The sequence below is a fragment of the Haemaphysalis longicornis genome, unplaced genomic scaffold (assembly GCF_048455015.1).
Source record: "Haemaphysalis longicornis isolate Haplotype H1 unplaced genomic scaffold, Haemaphysalis longicornis Haplotype H1 scaffold_8, whole genome shotgun sequence".
NCBI classification, from domain to species: Eukaryota; Metazoa; Arthropoda; class Arachnida; order Ixodida; family Ixodidae; genus Haemaphysalis; species Haemaphysalis longicornis.
In genome coordinates, this window is record NW_027526445.1 from 69531234 (window position 1) to 69551117 (window position 19884).

The 19884-nt window shown below is 51.4% G+C and overlaps 1 protein-coding gene and 1 long non-coding RNA gene across 4 annotated transcripts in view; one reads left to right on the forward strand and one right to left on the reverse strand.

Moving 5' to 3' along the window:
• LOC144149075 (uncharacterized) overlaps positions 1–12973 on the reverse strand; it is a 56124-nt gene extending 43151 nt beyond the window's left edge. For 2 of the 3 annotated variants that reach the window (XR_013318170.1, XR_013318168.1), the window contains exon 1: positions 7239–7522. This is a non-coding gene — a long non-coding RNA (uncharacterized LOC144149075). Of the gene's footprint in view, positions 1–7238; positions 7523–12785 lie in introns of those variants that run through there. The other variant, XR_013318169.1, reaches the window with a different exon arrangement.
• A 287-nt stretch (positions 12974–13260) lies between these two features.
• Positions 13261–15736, forward strand: LOC144148333 (uncharacterized). Its single transcript, XM_077679882.1, has one exon. It carries the CDS (start codon positions 13439–13441, stop codon positions 15734–15736), a length of 2298 nt encoding a protein of 765 aa, XP_077536008.1. The 5' UTR covers positions 13261–13438.
• The last annotated feature ends 4148 nt before the right edge of the window (positions 15737–19884 follow it).

The following is a 19884-nucleotide window of genomic DNA, read 5'->3' on the forward strand; positions in this document are numbered from 1 at the left end:
CTCTGAAGAACGCGCTTTCTTCATCTGAACCTTAAGGTGGTGGGTCGATGGGGGCACGGGACAGACAGTGGGCGTCGGAGCGTTCCCTGCCGGATTTATAGGCGATTGTAACCTCGAATTCTTGTATGCGCAAGCTCCATCGCCAAAGACGGCCATAGCGGTCCTTATAATTAGCGGGCCAACACAGCGCCTGGTGGTGTGTCACAAACTTGAATGGTCTACCATACACGTATGGGCAAAATTTTGAAATGGCACATATAATAGCGAGGTACTATTTCTCGGAGGGAGAGTCGTTTTCCTCGATCTTAGACACACCACGGCTGGCAAAGGCGATTACCTACCTTTTTGCAAACACTTCGCTTTTGGAAGAGCACGGCACCCGAGCCTACATCACTGGCGACTGGGTGCATTTCCGTTTCGGCGTTTTCGTCGAAATGAGCGAGCACGGGTGGGCTTTGCAGGCGTTGTTGCAGCTCCGAGAATATTTGCTCTTGGGCATTTTTGCACTTGAAGGGGGTGCTACCTTTCGTCAAGTGCGTGAGTGGCTCCGCAATGCGTGCAAAGTTTGCGACGAAGCGTCGGTAGTATGCGCACAGTCTGAGAAATCTTCGCACGCCCTTTTTGTCTTTCGGTCTTGGGAAGTTCGCTATGGCTGATGTTTTCGCCGGGTCAGGCAGGACTCCCGCGGCGTTGACGACGGTGTACCAAAAAAATGAGTTGCTCGTAAGCGAAGCGGCACTTTTCAGGCTTCAGCCTTAACCTTGAGGTACGGATGCCCTCGAGTACATACTCCAACCTTGCAAGGTGTTCGTCGAAATTTATGGCGAATACCACAACATCGTCGAGGTATAGGAGGCAGGTATGCCACTTCAGGCCAGCTAGCACAGTGCCCATGACTCTTTGAAACGTTGCTGGCGGCGTTCACAGCCCAAACGGCATCACCATGAACTCGTATAGGCCGTCCGGGGTTATGAATGCCGTCCTCTCTCGGTCTCTCTCGTCTATTTCAATTTGACAGTAGGCAGTCTTCAGATACATCCATGAGAAATACTTCGCGTGGCAGAGGCGGTCGAGGGCGTCGTCGATCGGTGGCAAGGGGTAAACGTCCTTTTTCGTGATTTTCTTCAGTCACCGGTAGTCAACGCACAACCGTAATGTGCTGCTTTATTCTTCTCGATTACCGTAAAAACCCGCGTATAATACGAGGTTTTTTTTTCCAAATTTTACTATGTAAAATTTGTGCCTCGTATTATATGTGGATCCCGAAGTTTTCAGCTGGAAATTTGTACTTTCGGTTTCGGTTTAAGCGGAGGGTGGGTCTACTTGCGGTGGCGTTAGCTGGCTGTTGCTTCTCTCAGCCGGTGCCATTTTGATTGTTTTGACCACGCGAAGGATCGGCACGTTCACCGCAAGTTTATCACGATGTCGGGTGCACGAAGGCAGTATTCAGCGGCAATTAAAAGAAAAGTTATTTTATGTGCCGATACCATCAGGAATTGCGCCGCAGGACGGTAGTTCGGCGTTACCGAAGGCAGCATTCGCGGGTGGAGAAAGCAACTGGTGCTTGACTGGATAAAGTCTGTGTGGTGTCGGCGGCCTGGAGCACTGTTGGGGGTTCCCGTCAGTGCTCGTGTTGGACGCCTTTCACTGCCACCTGGCCGATTCCGTGAAGAAGTTGTTGCGCGAACCCCGCATCTAACTCATTGTCATTGTCAGGAGGAACGACATCCCAGCTGCAACCGCTAGACGTTTGCATCAACAAGCCTTTCAATGACTGCATCAGGTCCTGCTACCAAGAGTTGATGAGGTCAGGAGACCCGTAAGTGACAGCTACCGGATGCCTGACGAGGGCTTCTCCAGCGGTGCTTTGTGGCTGGATCGCGGATGCGTGGGCCAGCATCCCAGAGGAGCTCGTCAGTCGCTCTTTTAAGACATGCGGCATCTCGAACGCCCTTGATGGCACTGAGGACCACTTTCTGTGGGAAGACATTTCCAACAAGGCGACTTTAGAAGACAGCGGCAGCGAACCTGACGATGACTGAACGGACGTCGGGAGACTATGCCAGCGAAAATGACAATGACTGAAGGGTAACTGCAGTGCAAATAAATGTTTTCTGTGCTCTTTACCTCGTACTATATGCGGATGAAAACATTTTTTCTGATTTTGCTATCCCCGAATTACACCTCGTCTTATACGCGGGTCCGTATTATACGCGGGTTTTCACGGTACGACCGGCGCAGCCCAGGGGCGTTTTGGCGGCAGTATAAATCGCCGCTGAGCAGGTCGTTGACTTTTGACCGAATGGCTTCCCGCTTGTTTGAAGACACGCGGTACGGCGACCGTCGGTTGCTCCGGCTACACAGGGACCTAGAAAAGCCTTTTGTACAAGTTACAAAAGGCCTTTGTTGTCGCGTAGCGGCAGTACAGCCATGCAATGCCGTTGGAAATATTGTTCTACATTCAGTATTAGCTGTGCCAGAAGCAATTAAATGCACCTCTCCCCCCTTGCCCATCGATTCCTCCTCCCTCTCTGCATCTTTCAAAGCAGCTGGAAACACTGAGAATAGCCAGGTGACATCGCGACGCTCCACTTCCGCTCTGCGCTAGCTACATTCCTGCGCCTAGGCACGCGTCAATCGCTGCGGATCTTACTTTGGCTCGGGATCGCGCAGGAAGGAGGAAGAGCAGGCGGAAGCCAATGGAAGTGACGTTGCCGGCGGCCGACGATCGGGCGAATCAGGGGGTGGCTCGCTGTTGCGTCAGCCGCGATCGCCGTTGCGTCAGCTGCGACCGCCGCTGCGTCAGCCGCGATCGGCTCGCTGCGGCGTCGCGCTCATCTGCTGATAATGGCTATATTCAAAAATCGTTTACAAATTATCCGTACAACGTATGGGGCTAACACTTGGCTCAAACATCCCCTGTTATGTGTTCTACCACCTGAATGCATTTGAATGCCATCTTCAGAAAGCTTTTCTGGGTTCCTTTCGGTTATAATTCGGTCCTTTGCTAGTGGTTTCTGACGTAATTTTGGTTCGAGGAAAAACACTCGCTGTAGCGATGCAGCAAATCTAGTAATTTGTCCCGTTTTTCTTTCGGCAGCGCCGAGTTCACGGCGAAATGGTCCGGCAGTTTGAAAGCATGAAAGTTGGCTTGAAAGTTGGCGACCGCGATCACTTGACTTGTTTGTTGTGTTTGTTCGAGGAACGCAATTGCAGCGCCCTCGTTTAGATGCTGCTAGTCCTCAGTGAAATTTGTGAACAAAACGTGGGATTTGCATTGCTTAAAGGGCGCAATGCCTCTTGCGACGGAGACACCGTGGCCGAGAAGCACACTTTGGTCCCTCTGTACTATAGCGTCGGCGTTAGGAATAGCATCCTGACAGCAGACGGTGATTATCAAGCTTGTGCGGGATGGCAGGGTGGCGTGTTCGTCGGCGATTCTTACAGCAGCCCGGTGTTGGGGGTTCGGTTGCGGCATTATGGAGTGATCGGAGGTAAAAGTTATCGACCTTGTCTGAACATCAATTATTGCACCGTTGTTCGTCAAAAAGTCCGTTCCAAGAATTACGTCGCGGCAGCAGTTATGCGAAATGACGAACGCAACAGGGTACGTGATGCTGTTTTTGGTGACGCGCGGTGTGACTTCGCGTTACGAAATGGCCTCTTGCTGCGGGTAAGTGCGGACCGTCACACCTTGTCGTAACTTTCTGCAGTTTAGACGCGAATGACCCGCTCATTACTGAATAGTCAGCTCCCGTGTCGATGAGGGAGGCTACATCAAAGCTGGAGATGGACAAGTGGACATCGGACGTCGTTTTTCTCGAGTTCCGAGTGCATCTGGGCGTCGTATCTCGGCTTGTGCGTGTTGATGGTTGAGCACTAGGCGTCGTCGTCGTCTTCTCAGCGGCAGTCCCGGTCATGTCGGGTACGGCTCACGCTGTCTTGCTGTCGTCGTGTTCGGGAGTCAAGTCAGGGTCAGGGAATGTCGTGGATCATGGCCTTCGGGGAGTCGTTGCGTCGTTGGCGGGTTTTCATTTTTCCGCCGTCGTGCAACTTTACCTCCAGAAGTTTCTGCTTTTAGTTTCCCCTACGTAAGCTTGGGGAACTCTTACGCGTGAAGTCGCCGTTGCTTCCACGGCTTTGCGATCGGTATGGGTAGGGTGACAGGGAACGGTTACAGCGCGCTGGACCTCGGCTGGTGTTGGACACATAATCTTCGATTTCAGTAGGATGCCGGCCCGGTCGAAGGCGTGGTGCGTCGACGGAGAACCCTCGCAAACCGAGCCTCTTATAGGGGCAGCGACGGCAGATGTGATCGGCGTCTCCGCAGTGGTAGCAAGGCGGAAGATTATCTGGTGTTCGCTACACGTCGGTCTTACTTTGGACGGGGGGTTGCAAGGAGGTGGTCGGGCCGGCGACAGGGGACGATGATACGAAACCTTTTCACGATAGGGTGCAGCTGCAAAGGCCATCGCTTGCGGCTCGCGGGGTGCTTTTGGCGCCGTTGAAGTTCCCAGCGCTTGCTGCACTTTTCTAATGACGTCGGTAAGGGAAGCGACTTGTGGTTGCGCCGGCGTTGAGAAAAGGTTGCACAGCTTCTTCCTCACTATTGCACGGATAGTCTTGCGTAGCCTATCTACCGGAATCTGCATGCTGTCTTCGCAGTTCGCATTGGCCGTGCCAACGAAGTTGCGGTCATATTCCTTAGCAAGCATTTCAAGGACCTTGTCAATGGTGCTAGCTTCGGTCACAAATCCAGCGATGGTTTTGGGCGGATTGTGGATAAGTCCAGCAAACAATTCCTACTTAACACCGCGCATCAAGAAGAGCAACTTCTTTTCTTCCGCCATGCAAGGGTCAACACGCCTGAAAAGACTCTTCATATCCTCGACGAACACACAAATGCTTTCTTTAGAGTGTTGTGTCCGCGTCTGCAGCAATTGTTCGGCCCGCTCCTTTGACACAACCGTAGTGAACATCGTTAAAATTGCGTTTGGAAATCGTTCAAAGACTCTAGGGAGCTCTCATTGTTCTCGAACGAGATCCGTGCTGAGTCCTCAAGGTAAAAGAACACTTGCCTCAGTGTCTGCGCGTCGTCCCATCGGTTAAGCAGCCTGACCCGTTCGACCTGCTCCACCAGTCTTCGGGGTCCTCCGAAGCTGACCCATGGAATGATGGTGGCTTCCTGGGTTTTTGAAGAATGAGGGCAGGATTGGAAGCGGTAGTCATGGTGCCAGCATTGATCATGTCGTTTTTCACGACGTCTTCTTAACGTTATCCGGAAGCAGTACAAACTGTGGCTGAAGACTTGCTGTCGGTGACTGACACACATTGGGCTTGCTTGTCGGCTTGACGAGGGCTTAGGGTGAATGTACCCAGCACCTCCACCAGACGCCACGAAGCCAAAGACAACGCAGTTGTCTTGAAGGGAAAACAAGTTTATTGCAGCGAACTTGTGCTCCCCTAACAACTCAACGAATAGAGACGCGGCGAAGCAGCAGTCAACAAAGTGACGTGCGCGGGCGAGTGTCGGAAAAATTGAATACGACGGCGTCTACTTTGCGGGCGTTTATCTTGCGGCACGAAGGTTTCTCTAACCGTCCAATTACATCCAGAACTTTAGATCAAATAAAATATGCTAGGCTGGTGACATACGTTTAAAACGTTCTCCCTATCAAAGGCGATAACTTATGCAGCATGAAATAAAGTATGAAACACGCGCTTCACTTTGCCAACGCATAACAACGATAACATAGCCGGGCGCAGCCGGGCGGCAAAACCAAAATATACATAAACAAACCCAATGCATGCTTTGCGGCTGTATTGTAATATAGCGAAAATTTACTCCCTATTTTGTTTACACCGTAATATGTCTGAGTAGAGCGCCAATGGCCAGGATTGTTAATGAAACGTCACGCCGGTTGATGTGGTAATTTGCCGTAATGAACGGGAAGCAAGCTCGCACCGAAAAAAAAAATTAGCAGTGGCTTAGCTCGGCTATGCCAGGATATAGGTAGCGTGAGTTAGGGTTCACTTGGTTATTTTGAGCTTTCCTGGTTGTCTAGGATTGGCTTGATTTACATGCTTACTGCTTCTTCAATGACACACACACTCGGTATACGCATTATGTGACACATGTATATTTATCAAGCGGCTTCGGCGCAGCGTCACCAAGGGCCTGAAAGCTAAGCTGGTTCCACAGGTGGACGCCGGTGTTGCTGCGACGCACGAACCATCGGTTCCACACATGGCCACCCCTCGCATGATCATCAAGTGGATCGGGGAGCCACGTGTCGCTCTTGCGTAGCGCGGCTCTCCAGGAGCCACGCGAAATTGCTGAAACTCGGCTGGTGTAGCTCACGTTACAAACCCTCAATAAAAGCTTAGGTGATAAATAGATTTAGACTTCCCCAGTGTAAATTGTCACGTCACAAAGCCGAGTCCAGATGGAAGGGGGTTTTATTGATTGAAGAGCGGCGATCAGAACAGCCAGCAGTCGCAGTCCAGAAGAGAGAAGAAGAAGAACACAGAGCAACCAGGCCGATCCCCTCGCTCATAAAGCCGTGCAGCCGCTTGGCGGCGGCAGCAGCTTCCTAAAAGCGTCAGCCCTCGTATACTATGTCATCGTGGGATGACGAACCCGCACACTTCAACGAATGTACCGTGGCGGCAGATCCAATGACTCGAACGATGGTTGAAAAATGAGGAACGATCTATTTACAGAATTTACAATGAAGCTATAACATCGCGCGCTGGGACCCAGCTACTTCTTCGTCGTACTCGTCGTCTTCTGTGATGAGGCATGGCAGTAAGGGAATTGGCTGCCTAGGTGTCCCGTAACAATATATTGCCCTGCGTTCTGCTTGATGTACATTAGAGGCGACATCCTGTACAATGCATTATAAGTGTTCAGATGCAACGTTTGTTCCTTAGGCGGAGTAATTTGGCTACTCCGTTCCTTTGTATAATCGTCCGGAAAGTTTGAATGTTTGTCCAAGATTAGGTGTACGAAAAAGAGGTTCAATCATTGTGCAGGCAACACAACAGGGCAAATTATTAGCGGTTATCAGACATAACGCCCGAATTCTGAAAACATCATGCATATGGTTTTAACCTTTCAAGAATAAAAGAAAGTCAAGCAAGTGAGACATTAAATCGCACAAATATCCTCCTAGCGCCAAAATAAGAAATTCAAGGCACGCTGTCCTATCATATGAGTGGTTGTGGTATTCACTTACCAATATAAGGAAGAAGCAGCATAAAAGGTGGGATGGTATTCATTTGTAGGAAATTCGGCCTTCGTTTTCCCCCAGAATGCGTTCTCTTACTTCAGTGCCGTCGGTAGTCATTTGGGTACTTGTAGTAAAATTTTAAACGCCTCATAAGAGATGTCCCTGCACAAGAGAAAATGCTCGTGAATATAATTCTCTCTTGTATCAAAATAAGGATAACGTGGCCGGTGAAGCAAAATAAAGCACTATAAAAAATTAGTCCGTCGTTGGGACAAATATCAGGCTTCCGTTTGCCGCTTCGCTATTTTTAACGTGGCTTTCGTCCGGCGGCTCAGCATTTATAAGTCATGTCAGGCAGCCGGATGGCAACAGCCTTTTTGTAATACCAGAAACAACACGACTGAACTTCAGCATGCCTGCGGAAACTTTGCTGACGCACCAAACCAGTAGCTCTACTTTCTAGGCATTATTTGCCGGTCAACGTGAATCATGCTGTTCGTGAGATCGAGGGAAAACTGGCAACCGCAAGTAGCATTTATAAAAAAACGACCTGGGAACGAGTGAAACATATTTTGTACAATTCTTTAAGTTACTGTCTGCCGAGATAAAAACGTTCACTTTTTTCACTTCCTCTAACATTAACAACAAAATCGTTTCTTTCCTATGAGAATTTGAAATACCCCATCATCAATGAGGGGTATCTCAATCAGGGTATCTCAATCATCATCAATCAGGGACACTATCAGAATTGCACTGCTACACAGAGCGAAGCATTAAGTCATTCCGATCGCACCAGGATAACCGTGAATTCCGATGCCAGCACATACAAAGTGTGCGCAGGCAACAACTGTAGTTATGTTAGCACTTCTTCGCTGCCCCAGCGTCTCCAGTGGAGCAAGGGTGGCGGCAACTTTCACTAGTAAGTTATGGGTGAGGTTAGCCATTACATAGCAAGCACCAGCAACACACACCTGAACGCATTTGCCCATATATACCCGCAGCGAAGGCCATCCCAGGGCCGGTTCCCGGCGGGCAGAGAATTATCCGCAGCTTCGGGCAGCATCGCATACCAGAGCGAGTTTCCCCCGTTAGGGCAGGAAAGTAAAGAACTCAGTCAAGAATGCGTGCAACTTAGGTCCCTGATAGCGAAACAGACCGGCAAATAGAGAAACAAGACCAGTGGAACAGTTCTGTGTTAGCCAGGGTGGAGGCTCTAGGCCACAGACACCAAGGTGAAAACTACATAAGGCGCAAGGTGGCCAAGAGGGACACCCAGACCGGATTGCCAAAGCAAGACGATGAGACTACAACTACGCCTACAGAGGAAGAACTCACATCGGCCAAGCCTCTGCAGGAAATCAAAGACATATTATCGCAGCTCATAAGCCAGGTATCGCAGCTCATTGAGAAAATGACGCAATAGAGCTCGAGGGTAGCCAAGATGGACACGCTGGAGGCGAACGTCAATCAACTCTTACTTACTTACAAAACCAAGAAAGGGGTGCCTTACGTGAAGTCAAGTGCGGAAGGGAGCCTCACCGCTATGAATGGCAGTCTGAACCAAGATGGAGCGCCGAAATAAGAAAAAAGCGGACATTACAGTAGTTCTTTATGGAACTGCGGTGGCATCAAAGAAAGGTGGGGGGAGTTGCAGCAGTATGTGGAATCTCTCGAGTGCAAGCCAGATGTAATAGCTCTGCAAGAGACAAATAAAATAGCCAGACGTCCCGGATTTGTTACGTATACAGATCCTACGGAGGGAAGCACGGCCGTTTTGTGCGTAACAACATCGCAGCTACCCAATACTTGACTGTCCAGAAGGGCTGTGAGCTGAGCTAAATTGATTGATTGAGCTAAATAGCAGAAGTATCAGAAGCGCAGACAATTTGTTTGTGCTCAACACGTATTGCCGACCAATCAAGAAAGGCCTAGACATCACTGGTACAATTCAAGATGGCGCGACGAAGGCAGGCTCTCGACCATTGCTTATCCTAGGGGACTTTATTGCCTGACATGACGTCGGGATACAAGTCATGCTCCAAGAGGAAAAAAACATTGGCCAACCTATTTGACCACTATGACCTCGCCTTCCCCAACGAACCATGCACTCCTACCCGTACAGGCACAAGCACCTCAAGGGACACCACAGCAGAATTATAAATCCTAGCTGGGACCCTCAATGCTACATGGCAGAATTCTGAGGTGAACCTGGGCTCTGACCACGATGTTCTGCGTATCAGGATCACAGGACCGGCGCTTACGGCGAGGATGGGGACGGCACGGATCCTGAACTGGGACAAGCTAAGAAAAGAGCAGGAAGACCGTTAAGAGGAGGAGGTGGGCCAGCCATACGAGAACCGGGTAAGGCAGCGGCTGGCGCTGGTGGACAAGCACACGCAGAAGATTGCCACGACGCACCAGACTCCATGCATCAATGCACGGATGCACACCCGTGGGAAGCCAAACGCAGCCTCATCAAGCGGTGGAAACGGGAGCGACATAATAAAAAATTATGGAAGATGATTACTGAAATTAGCAGGAAAGCAGCTGACTATGGCGACTAGCTGTGTAAAGACAGTTGGCTCAGCCTCTGTGACAGTCTTCGGGGGAGGCTCTCTACCCGCATGTCTTGGCAATTGCTCCACCATCTGAGACCCACTAGCCAGCAAAAGTGCGACCAACGGAAGCACGGTGCATACATTAAACGACTACGCAGGATTTGCGAGGAAACCCATAAAAGACCTAAAATGTGGTTCATCCCTCTTTCACAGGAATCGGTCAAACACGAAAGTGAAGTGTGCCTTCACAGGATCAGTTGAATGTTTATTCTGCATCGATAGGAACTTGCACATCGCTATTTATATGTCTTTGGTTTGACACCGTCAGACATGTCAACATTAGGCACTGGATTGCACGCAATGGAGCACTGCGTAAACCCGAATGAAACCACACGTGCTCGCAAACGATGCGAACGAAACCGTACGGGTTGCCAGCGAATCGTTTGGTGAACTCACGGTCCGCTACAGAGCAAGAAAATTGTTTCCGGGGCTGTCTTGTGGGTGTGCTTGGCGAGCCACAACCTGCTAGCGCGTCTCTTTGGCAAATGTGCGACTACTGCGTTCCTGCTCCGTGGAGTGTACGCAGACGGTTGCGTTGCGACCATCTCAGCTGGCGCCTCGGCACTCATTAGAATCGTGATTCACTACTTCGCTTCACCTCTCATAGAGCTAAGCACCATCTAAATGGAGGTGGTTATAGAAAGGATGTATTGCGTCTTCATACAGCTGTCTTCGCTTCGGCTCGTTGAGCAGTTGCCAAACCGTCTGGCACCTCCTGTTGCAGTGACGGGGATCCAGGCTCGAATCATGGCGCATCCGCGTCATTGGAACTTTCTCTGGCGATGTCACTTCCTTGACGGATGTTCCGTCATTCAGGTCTTGGTTGATCCCGGAATCAAGCACCGTGGTGTTGAAACAGGTACCTGAATACGAATCAGGGTGTGAAGCAACCCGGCCCGTGCAGAGGCACCTCCAATAAGGTACAGGACAGGCCGTTCGTCGACTCTGAATTACTAACGGCAATTTATGAAAGTAATAGAAGCAGCTTCCCAGGGCCGGTCACTATTACCTACATACTTCTCAATAGCTTCAGCGACAAAGCTAGGAAGCTCCTTGAACATGAACAGTGCCTTGGAAAGCGGGGTATTGCCAAGCAGCTGGAAGGAGGCGGAGGTCAGGCTCATCCCAAACGCATGCAAGTCACCACACATAGATATTTTATGGCCTGTCTCCCTCACGTCCTGCGTGGGCAAGGTTATGGAAAGAATGGTGTTGAATAGGCTGCAAAAACATCTGGGCAGCACTCATCCAATGCCGGACTCTATTCGGATTTCGGAGACACTTAAACACGCAGGACGTACTATTGCAACTGAAGGCAGAGGCCATGAAACAATCCACCAAGCAATCGCCTAGAGCCATCTTAGCGCTGGACGTCAAGGGAGCGTTTGACAGTGATCCTGTTTGATTTTCCACTTCTGGCTGCCCGCGGCTGCTCGCGGGCTGCCAGAGGCGAGAGCCGATCATTTGTTTTAGGGGCGAAGCTCCTTGAGGCGTGGGTCTGTCCATCCTCGACGTATGTATGTAGCCACCTCTAGTTTAGTTCTTGGATTGTTTACTAGATGGCGTGGCTACCTCTAGTTTATTTCTTGGATTGTTTACTAGATGGCGGTACTTGTATATGATGAAAAGATGCGCTTGGATTGTTTACTAGATGGCGTGGCTACCTCTAGTTTAGTTCTTGGATTGTTTACTAGATGGCGGGGAGCGTTGTAATAAAATCCGTTCGCTGTTGGCGCGCGCTCGGAGTCACCCGATGGATAAAGGCCGACCTCCATGCAGCGAAATGTAGGCGAAAAGGCGGCGAACGTCGCCCGGCGGCGGCCGCTCCGCCGCCGGCGTCGAAAATACGGCTGTTCGTCGGCAATCTACGCGAGCTAGACGTCGAACGCGCGGCGGCGAACGCGACCGGAAGCGGCAAACTGCATTTTGAGGCCGCAGCCAATCACAGCCTCGTACTTCGTTGTACTTCCTGTCCTGTCTTCCATCGGCGGCGTTCGCCGGGTCACGTTGCATAGAGGTTGGGGTGGACGAAAACTGAGCGGTGCGTCAAACCACGGCGTCCGCCGCGCCACGTTCGCCGAGAAACTTCGCTGCATGGAGGTCGGCCTTAAGGCTGCAGAGCGGCGAGCGCGCAAGGCGGCGGCAGCGCGTGCTCGCAGACAGAATCCCGATGTGCGAGCCCGCGAGGCAGAAGCGCTCCGTGCAGCTGCGCGACGCCGCCGCCAAGATCCTGCCGTACGAGAGCGGGAGACCGAAGCGTGTCGTCTGGCTGCGCGACGACGCCGCCAAGATCCCAGCGTTCGAGAACGAGAGGCCAAGCGTCACGGCAACGGCTCGAGGACCCTGCCGTACGCGAAGCGGCACGGCTGCGGCGCGAAGAGGATCTCCAAAACGTCAGAGAACGGGAAGCGGCGAGAAAGCGCGCGTATCGGCAGGCAGACCCCGATGCAGTGAGAGCTCGTGAGGCGTCTGCAAAACGCATCAGGCGAGCTCAGCCACAAGGTGCCGACGCGCGGTTTAAGCGAGACTTTGTAGACGTTACGTTCAGACACAGTTGCAGTGTGTGCGACAGATTGTGGTTCTCAAACAGTCTAGTCACAATATCTTCCATCAAAAAACGACCAGGCTCGCGCCAATGCCATTGCCGTGCTGCAGCGCGAGTTCCCCGCCGGCAGCGGTGAGTACAAGGTTTGCGCGATCTGCAAGGATTCGCTAGTGGCGGGAAAGGTGCCTCCAATGAGCGTATCTTATGGCTACACGTACCCACCCAAACCGGATCACTTGCCTCCTCTGAACCCCGTGGAAGAACGACTGATCGCTCCTCGTCTACCGTTCATGAGCATAAGGCGGTTGACACACGGCAGCGGTCAGTACGGCATCAAGGGGAAAGTGGTTAACGTTCCGATAAACGTCCCCAACACGGTGCGATGCCTACCTCGGAACATTCCGGACGACGTGGCCATCGACGTTCATCTCAAGCGCCGGCTCGTGTGCAAAGCGTCGTATAAGAAAGGTCTCGTTAAGAAACGTAACATCCACGTGTGGCTCAAACACCTCGAGCATGCTCCGTTATACCAGTACCTCAAAATCAAAATTGATTGGAGCCGCCTCGCGAACGTGCAAGACGACGGTGACGTGGACGAAGACGAGATCGAGCCGGCGCCGGAGGTTACCGACCTCGAAGATCCTATGCTGGCTGCGATTGCAGTCAACACAATGGCGCATACCTTGATCTTTGACGACGGAGCCTGCGTCATCACTAACTGCGTCAACGGCGGCGGCGACGCTGCGGCGGCATCTGCGGCGGCAACGACCGCGGCGGAATCTGCGGCGGGAAAGGCGGCGCATTCTGCAGCTGATGAACTAGGTCTAATCAAAGATACGCACAGTCTCCACGTGGCCCCCGTGGAAGGGCAGACTCCCATCTCTCTGCTCTCTGACGAGTATGCCGAAGAGTTCTCGTTTCCTCAAGTATACCTCGGTACACCTCGTAGAATCACCGTACCCAGACCGACCACCTTCACAAAGGCGAGTAGCGAGATTCGTCGTACCGATCGTCGCGGAGTGCGGCCCGATCTCGTCTTGTACATGGCCTTGAAGGTCATGCGTCAAAATGTTGCCAGCAAGACCATGACGTTTAGGACCAACGCAATCACCAGTGCGATTACGCGCCAGCAACTTGAGAATGCAGATTTCATGGATGAAGTCCTCAACCGAGATCTCGGCTTCATGAGAGGCATACCAAACACCGTACAATACTGGCAAGATCGAAGAAAGGAACTCTTTGCAATGATTCGTCAGTTGGGTAAGCCTCACGCATTTCTCACGCTCTCTGCCGCGGAACTGCACTGGGACAGACTCATCGAAACGTTGGAGCGCTTGCGAGTGGGTCCCGAAGGGGTGACACGAGCCGTGGAAGAATTGAATTCCATGCAACGCGTCGAGCTGGTCAACAACGACCCAGTTGCGTGTGCAATTTACACCCATCGAATCTTCAATGTGATTCTCAACATACTCAAAGATAAGAGATGCTCCCCGTTCAAGCCCTATGTTGTGGTAGACTTCTTCAAGCGGGTCGAATTCCAACAGCGTGGTAGCGCACACATTCACACCATTCTGTGGCTCGATAACGCCCCGCAAGAGGAAGTGTCTGCCGACATGCCGCGCACGCTGGAAATGGTCGAATCTTTGTTCACGCTCGACACAGACCTTCTAAAGAGACCCAGGACCCAGCTGCACGCTCATACCCACTCTTGCTATAAGCGGGGACGCACCAAGTGCCGTTTCGAAGCACCGTTCATACCCAGTAATGACACTACGATTGTAGTCCCCTTTCCTCCGACCGAGGACGAGGCCGAGAAGGCACATCGTCAGAAACTCAAGCAACGGTACGAAGAGATGCACGACGCTTTGGAGAGGGGGTCGTTCATCTCGTTGGAAGAGTTTCTCGCCACCTTCGACGTTCGGTCCGACGCAGAATACATGGACATTCTGAGAGCCGGATTTACGCGTCCCTGCGTTCTACATCGTCGCACCCCGGCGCAAAAAATGGTCAATCCCTTCAACCCCTGGACCGCCAAGGTCCTAGATTCCAACATGGATCTTCAGGTGATCCTAGACCACTACGCCTGTGCAACGTATGTCGTCGATTACGTCAACAAGGCGGATCGCGGCATGTCCAACCTCCACAAGGCCGTAATGCAAATTCTACAAGAAAAGCCAGAAATGGAATACTTTGCCGTCGTACGCTCTCTGGGAGTGACCATGCTCAAGGGGATCGAAATGTCGGCGCAAGAGGCGGCCTGGTTCCTCTTGGGTCAGGAAATGTCGGAAAAGAGCCGTGAGGTCGTCTACATACCCACGTGCTACCCAGAGGAACGAGTGCGCGTACGCAAGACCAACGACGAATTGGCAAACATTGGCGCCTCGTCCGCCGACGTCTGGAAGCTAAACATCGTCCAGAGGTACGAGGGCAGGCCGCCCGAAATGGAAGACCTTTGCCTTGCCGACTTTGCAAGCAAATACAAACGCGGATACGGTCTTCGCGAGCACCCCATCATCATCCGCTTCCGCCATTACAGTGCCGCAGATCAACCGGATGATTACATGCAAGAGCAGGTCCTCCTTTACGTACCCTTCAGGAACGAGGCTGTCGACGTTCTAGATAATAACAAATACATCCAGACGTATGAGGCAAACAAGGACCTCATCTCTACCAAACATCGCCAATACAACATCGGCAACGACGACGACATCGTGGCTCAGTTGATTGAAGAGCACAGGATACAGCAGAAACGAGAACAAGATGCCGCCGCCGTTGACGCCGCAGTCGTTGCAGCCGTTCCCGCCGACGAAGACGCCGACCTCTTGCCCAACGAAGACCTGATGCGTGCCGTCAAAGACACCAGTCCCTGTGCAGCCGTGCGCAAAAGGCAAGACGTCATGGATAGAGAGGAATATGCCAGACTCATGCGCATGACGAATGCGGAACAGTACGAGTTGCTCCGAGAAATCGTCCACAGGCAAACGACACTCGGAGCACCTGTGTTGCGCGTCTTCTTGACAGGACCTGCGGGATGCGGTAAAACGTTTGTCCTAAAGCTCGTCATGGACGTTTACAACCGCTATAACGATAATGCAGGTCCATACCATGCATTCGTCATTTTCGCGAGCACGGGAAAGGCGGCCGTGGCTGTAGGCGGAACCACCGTGCACTATGCCTTCAAGCTCACTCGCAATAAGAAGGACATGGGGTTGGGCGACAGCGAACTCAACACGTCTCGAGTTGCTTTCCGTTACGTCAAGTGCATCATCGTTGACGAGGTTAGCATTCTGTCGTCTGATAACCTCAATGCCATCGATTGTCGCCTCAAGCAAATCACCTAAAACCTGGACGAACCGTTCGGAGGCCTCGACGTCATCAAGTGCGGTGATTTGCGCCAGTTACCACCCGTGCGCGCAAACGAGGTGTACAAGAGGTGCAGACAAGCGGGTGGGCTCTTCGGGGCCACAATCAAATGGCGCTACCTCGATTACTTTCCGCTCGTCCAAGTCGTCAGACAATCCGATGCCTCCTTCTCGGCTCTGCTCACAAAGATCGGAGACGGAAGAGCGCTTCAGGACGATGAGGTCCGACTACTCGAGAGCCGCTTCGTCAGCACAGAAGAAGCGTTGGTTCGTGCGGCCTCGGCGATACGAATATTCTACTCCAATGAAGAGGTCAACAAATTCAATACTTTCATTGCACAGCGAGGAGGAGAAGAAGTCGTTTCACTGCAAGCCGAAGATACCTACTTGGGGTGCGCCAACCAAGACGCTCTAAACAAGGCAATTGCAAAAGTTGAGAAAATGTCACACACCGAGTTTGCAAACCTCCCTCGCGAAATTCTCATCGTCCTTGGCAAACCGTACATAATTACCACCAACATTGACGTCATAGACGGTCTTGTAAACAGGGCCGTTGGCATTCTCAAGGTGTGCGAGAGAGCGGTAAACGACGGCGACTTCCCGAAACGCCTCTGGTTACACTTTGACGACGCTGCAACCACGCGTAAGCTTGCTCGTCTTAGGTCCAAGCGAATGGTGAACGAGGCCAGGCGGAGCGGTCACGTCATCGACGCCTCCTGGGTCCCCATCGAACCTCGAGTTACCACCCTAACCTTGGATCGCAAGACTGGCGTTGCCTGCAAGAGAAGGCAGTTCCCCCTCGTTCAGGCCAGTGCCATTACGGCCCACAAGTCCCAAGGGGGAACGTACTCGTCAATTGTTTATGAATATAATAAAACGCACCCCCAGAAGTTGGTGTACGTCGCGCTCAGCCGCTGCACCAACGTAAATAACCTCTACCTCACCAATGCTAAAGGAGACCACCGATTCTACCATAAATGCAAGAACGAGGACACGGCGATGTTGAACGAGTTTCAACGTCTAGGCCGACATCGATTACCGACCTTGACGCAGCGGTATCTAGGATCCCTACGAGAAGACGTTGACTCTTCCAACGAGTTTACCATTGCCCTCCTCAACGTTCGTTCTCTCAATGCACATGTGGACGATGTGGTACGTGACCCCATACTAACCGCAGTCGACGTGCTCTGCCTTACCGAGACATGGAACGCCAAACGACCGTGCATCAAAGGATACGTTCCCGTCGTGTGTACCGATGAATCGGAACGTCCTGCAGGTGGTGTCGCCATCTACGTGAGGCAAACGGAACCGGCTGAAGATCTCAAACTACCACTCACGAGTCAAAGTCACAACGGAGAACATGCAGCCATCAAAGTCCTTGACTGTGGAATCGTATTCATGACCATGTATCTAGCTCCTAACCTGTCGGTCGGAAATGTCAAGGCATACATAGACACGGCATTGAAAGAGTACAATACAAAGTACAAGAATGCACCGTTCATACTCGTTGGTGATTTGAACGTGGATATCGCAGACACGACCAATAATTGTCTTATCCAACATATGGCTTCTAGATATGCACTCAGATGTATATCGTTTGACCATATGAAACCTACCACGATCCGAGGAACATGCATAGACCTAGTATTTGCAAATTTTCAACTGCAACCCATACAGGAACCGCTCACCCTTCATTTCACGGACCATAAAGCCGTCATAATGAAGGGACATCGCAAGCCATCCATCCTCTCTAAGAACAAATAAAAGTTGATTTGTATATATACACACACAGTGTTTCTCACGTCTTTCTTGATGATGTAGTGGGCGAACTTTCACTGAAGAGTCACGGTTTTACCAATGATTTCCCCTCAGGAGCTTCGCCCACTCATCATCATTCACCCCGTGGATATGCTGTGAATTCTTTTTTCTTGAGCAGCCCAAAACTTCACTTTCTGGGTCCGTATCTTGTGGCTCCCCGCAAGCTGCCAGAGCCGCCCGAGTGTTCGTGGTCTGGCGGCGAGAGGGCACCGATCTGGCAGATAGTAGACGACGCTGCTAGCAGGCAACACAAGGAGAGCGGCACGACCAGTTTGAAAATAAAATTGGGGATGTTTTTGTTCTTTCGGATTTGATGGTTTGGAGTTTATTTATTTGATCTGAAAAATCACTTTTGCGCACATTTCAGTTTTTTTTTTCATTGCAACACCCGTTTTTTTAACGAGAAGTGATTCGTGTCTAAACGGTCAGTTGCGGTTCACCTTCTGGCAAACATGGAGGGCCTATTTCAGCTCGTGGGCGAGGATGGTGTCGCAATAGACCTTATGCGAAATTGCTTGGTGATGGAGCAACACTGATGCAAACGAGACCGTCGGCCATATTGGTACGGGTGCCGATCGGGCAGTCTCGTATTGTTTACTGTGGAAAAGTAGGTGACGGTAACGCCGTATGGCCGAAACTGGGCGGTGTTTTCCGGCTCCCGACCGCGGATTGTGGACGAAGAACGTGTCTGCGCTGCCGACTGTGTCTGAAGACTCATACCACTCGGGGTGCCGCGCAAAAGACCCATCCGAGCGGCAGCGGAGCAGGGCATGCCGCCTAGCCACCGGAACGCATTGCTCCCCTTCATCAGTGCGGACAAACACGTGCGACTCGCAGTAAGTAAATCCTTCTTTGTTTTTTACTTGACGCGAGTTAACCGGTATGAGCATTTGTATAGCACTTTGTTCGCCGTTGTTTACCATGCAAATGCGTAGCGGCGACTCTGTTGCAGTAACCCTGAAAGAGGAAAGCGACAATCGCCAGACCGCACCGCTAGTGGGTGGATTAGGTATTTTCAAATGCTGTACATCGAATTTACGGGATAAGTTTTGGCGAAGATGTTTACAGAAAGGTTGCGGCCGTTTTCCGTGACGGTCGTCCGCCCGCGCGTTTGCCGCAAAGCAATCGCGCTTTGCGGCGAAGTCAACTACAAAAGCGCACATACGCCTTGAATTTTCTTTTTTGTATGTGTTTTCATTATTTATTGCGCATGTTCTGCCGCAAAAATCTGTTTTTGTGTCTTTCTTCTCCTTTTTTGGTGGTGGGGTGGTTGTGTTTGTTTCTAAAGCGCATGTTTTTGGTGTGCACGAATAGATAATACAGTAAAACCTCGTTAGCTCGAACTCACTGAACTACAACATTTTTTTTTAATTCGATGGGTCATCGGTATAGCCCAAATGTTTACCTCTTTATATCGCAAGGTTCTGGAAGTGAGTTCCAGTTAATCATATTATTGTTTGCTTAAGTTATGACGAACACGATTATGCGGGTACTGGTATCATCACCCACGGTGAGGTTTTTAAATGTTAAACTTCCGTCTCTTGAAAATGCATTAACAAAACATGCAGAGATACTTGCACGCTCGAACTTGACAAACAATTTTGATATCATTGCTGTTTGAGGTCTAGAATATTGCCCGTGCAACAGTGTTAAGCAAGACACAAAATCTGGTCATTTTGAGTCTGTTCCTTGCGGCCGCTTCTTCCTGCTCTGTCCCTTTACCATGAACTGAAGCGGACCAGTCATGTTCTTCCCTGAGTGCTATTTACTGTTACTCTCTCTGTTCTTGCAGGTTGGGCCTCATTCATGTGCTCAGCAGCTGCTCTCGCTCCCAGAAGAAAAGTGGCCGGCCCCACGTTGTGTGCCTCACCTTTGAGACGGACTGTGGGGCGATTATGGAGGCAGCGTGCGAGTGCCCGGCGGGTTGCAGTGAAGCATGGAGTCACATCCTGGCTGCTGTGCACCTATTCGCTTTCTTGCAAGCCGAAGGTTTTAAGAGGCGCCTTGCGTGCACTGCGTGCACTGGAGCTTGCGTGCACTGAGCTGCCACAATAGTGGGGACGTCCGAGACAGCAGGGCATCAAGCCAGCGAGTGTCCAAGACATGGACTGGAGAAGCCCGTGAGAAAATGGCCCCTTTCTTCCCTTGCCAATGCGTCTGTTCGATGCACGTTGAGTACAGGAGCAATGCGAGCAGCAACAAATTGCCGGGCAGGCGCTTGGGAGAAAACTTGGTAGCCTTGGGAATGGGTTTTTTGTCCCAGTTGTGCTGGCTTCACCCCCCCCCCCCAGAGACAGAAACAAGGACTG

Coding starts and splice junctions, on each gene's coding strand:
- LOC144148333 (XM_077679882.1), top strand. CDS start 13,439: ATGGCCTTGAAGGTCATGCGTCAAAATGTTGCCAGCAAGACCATGACG.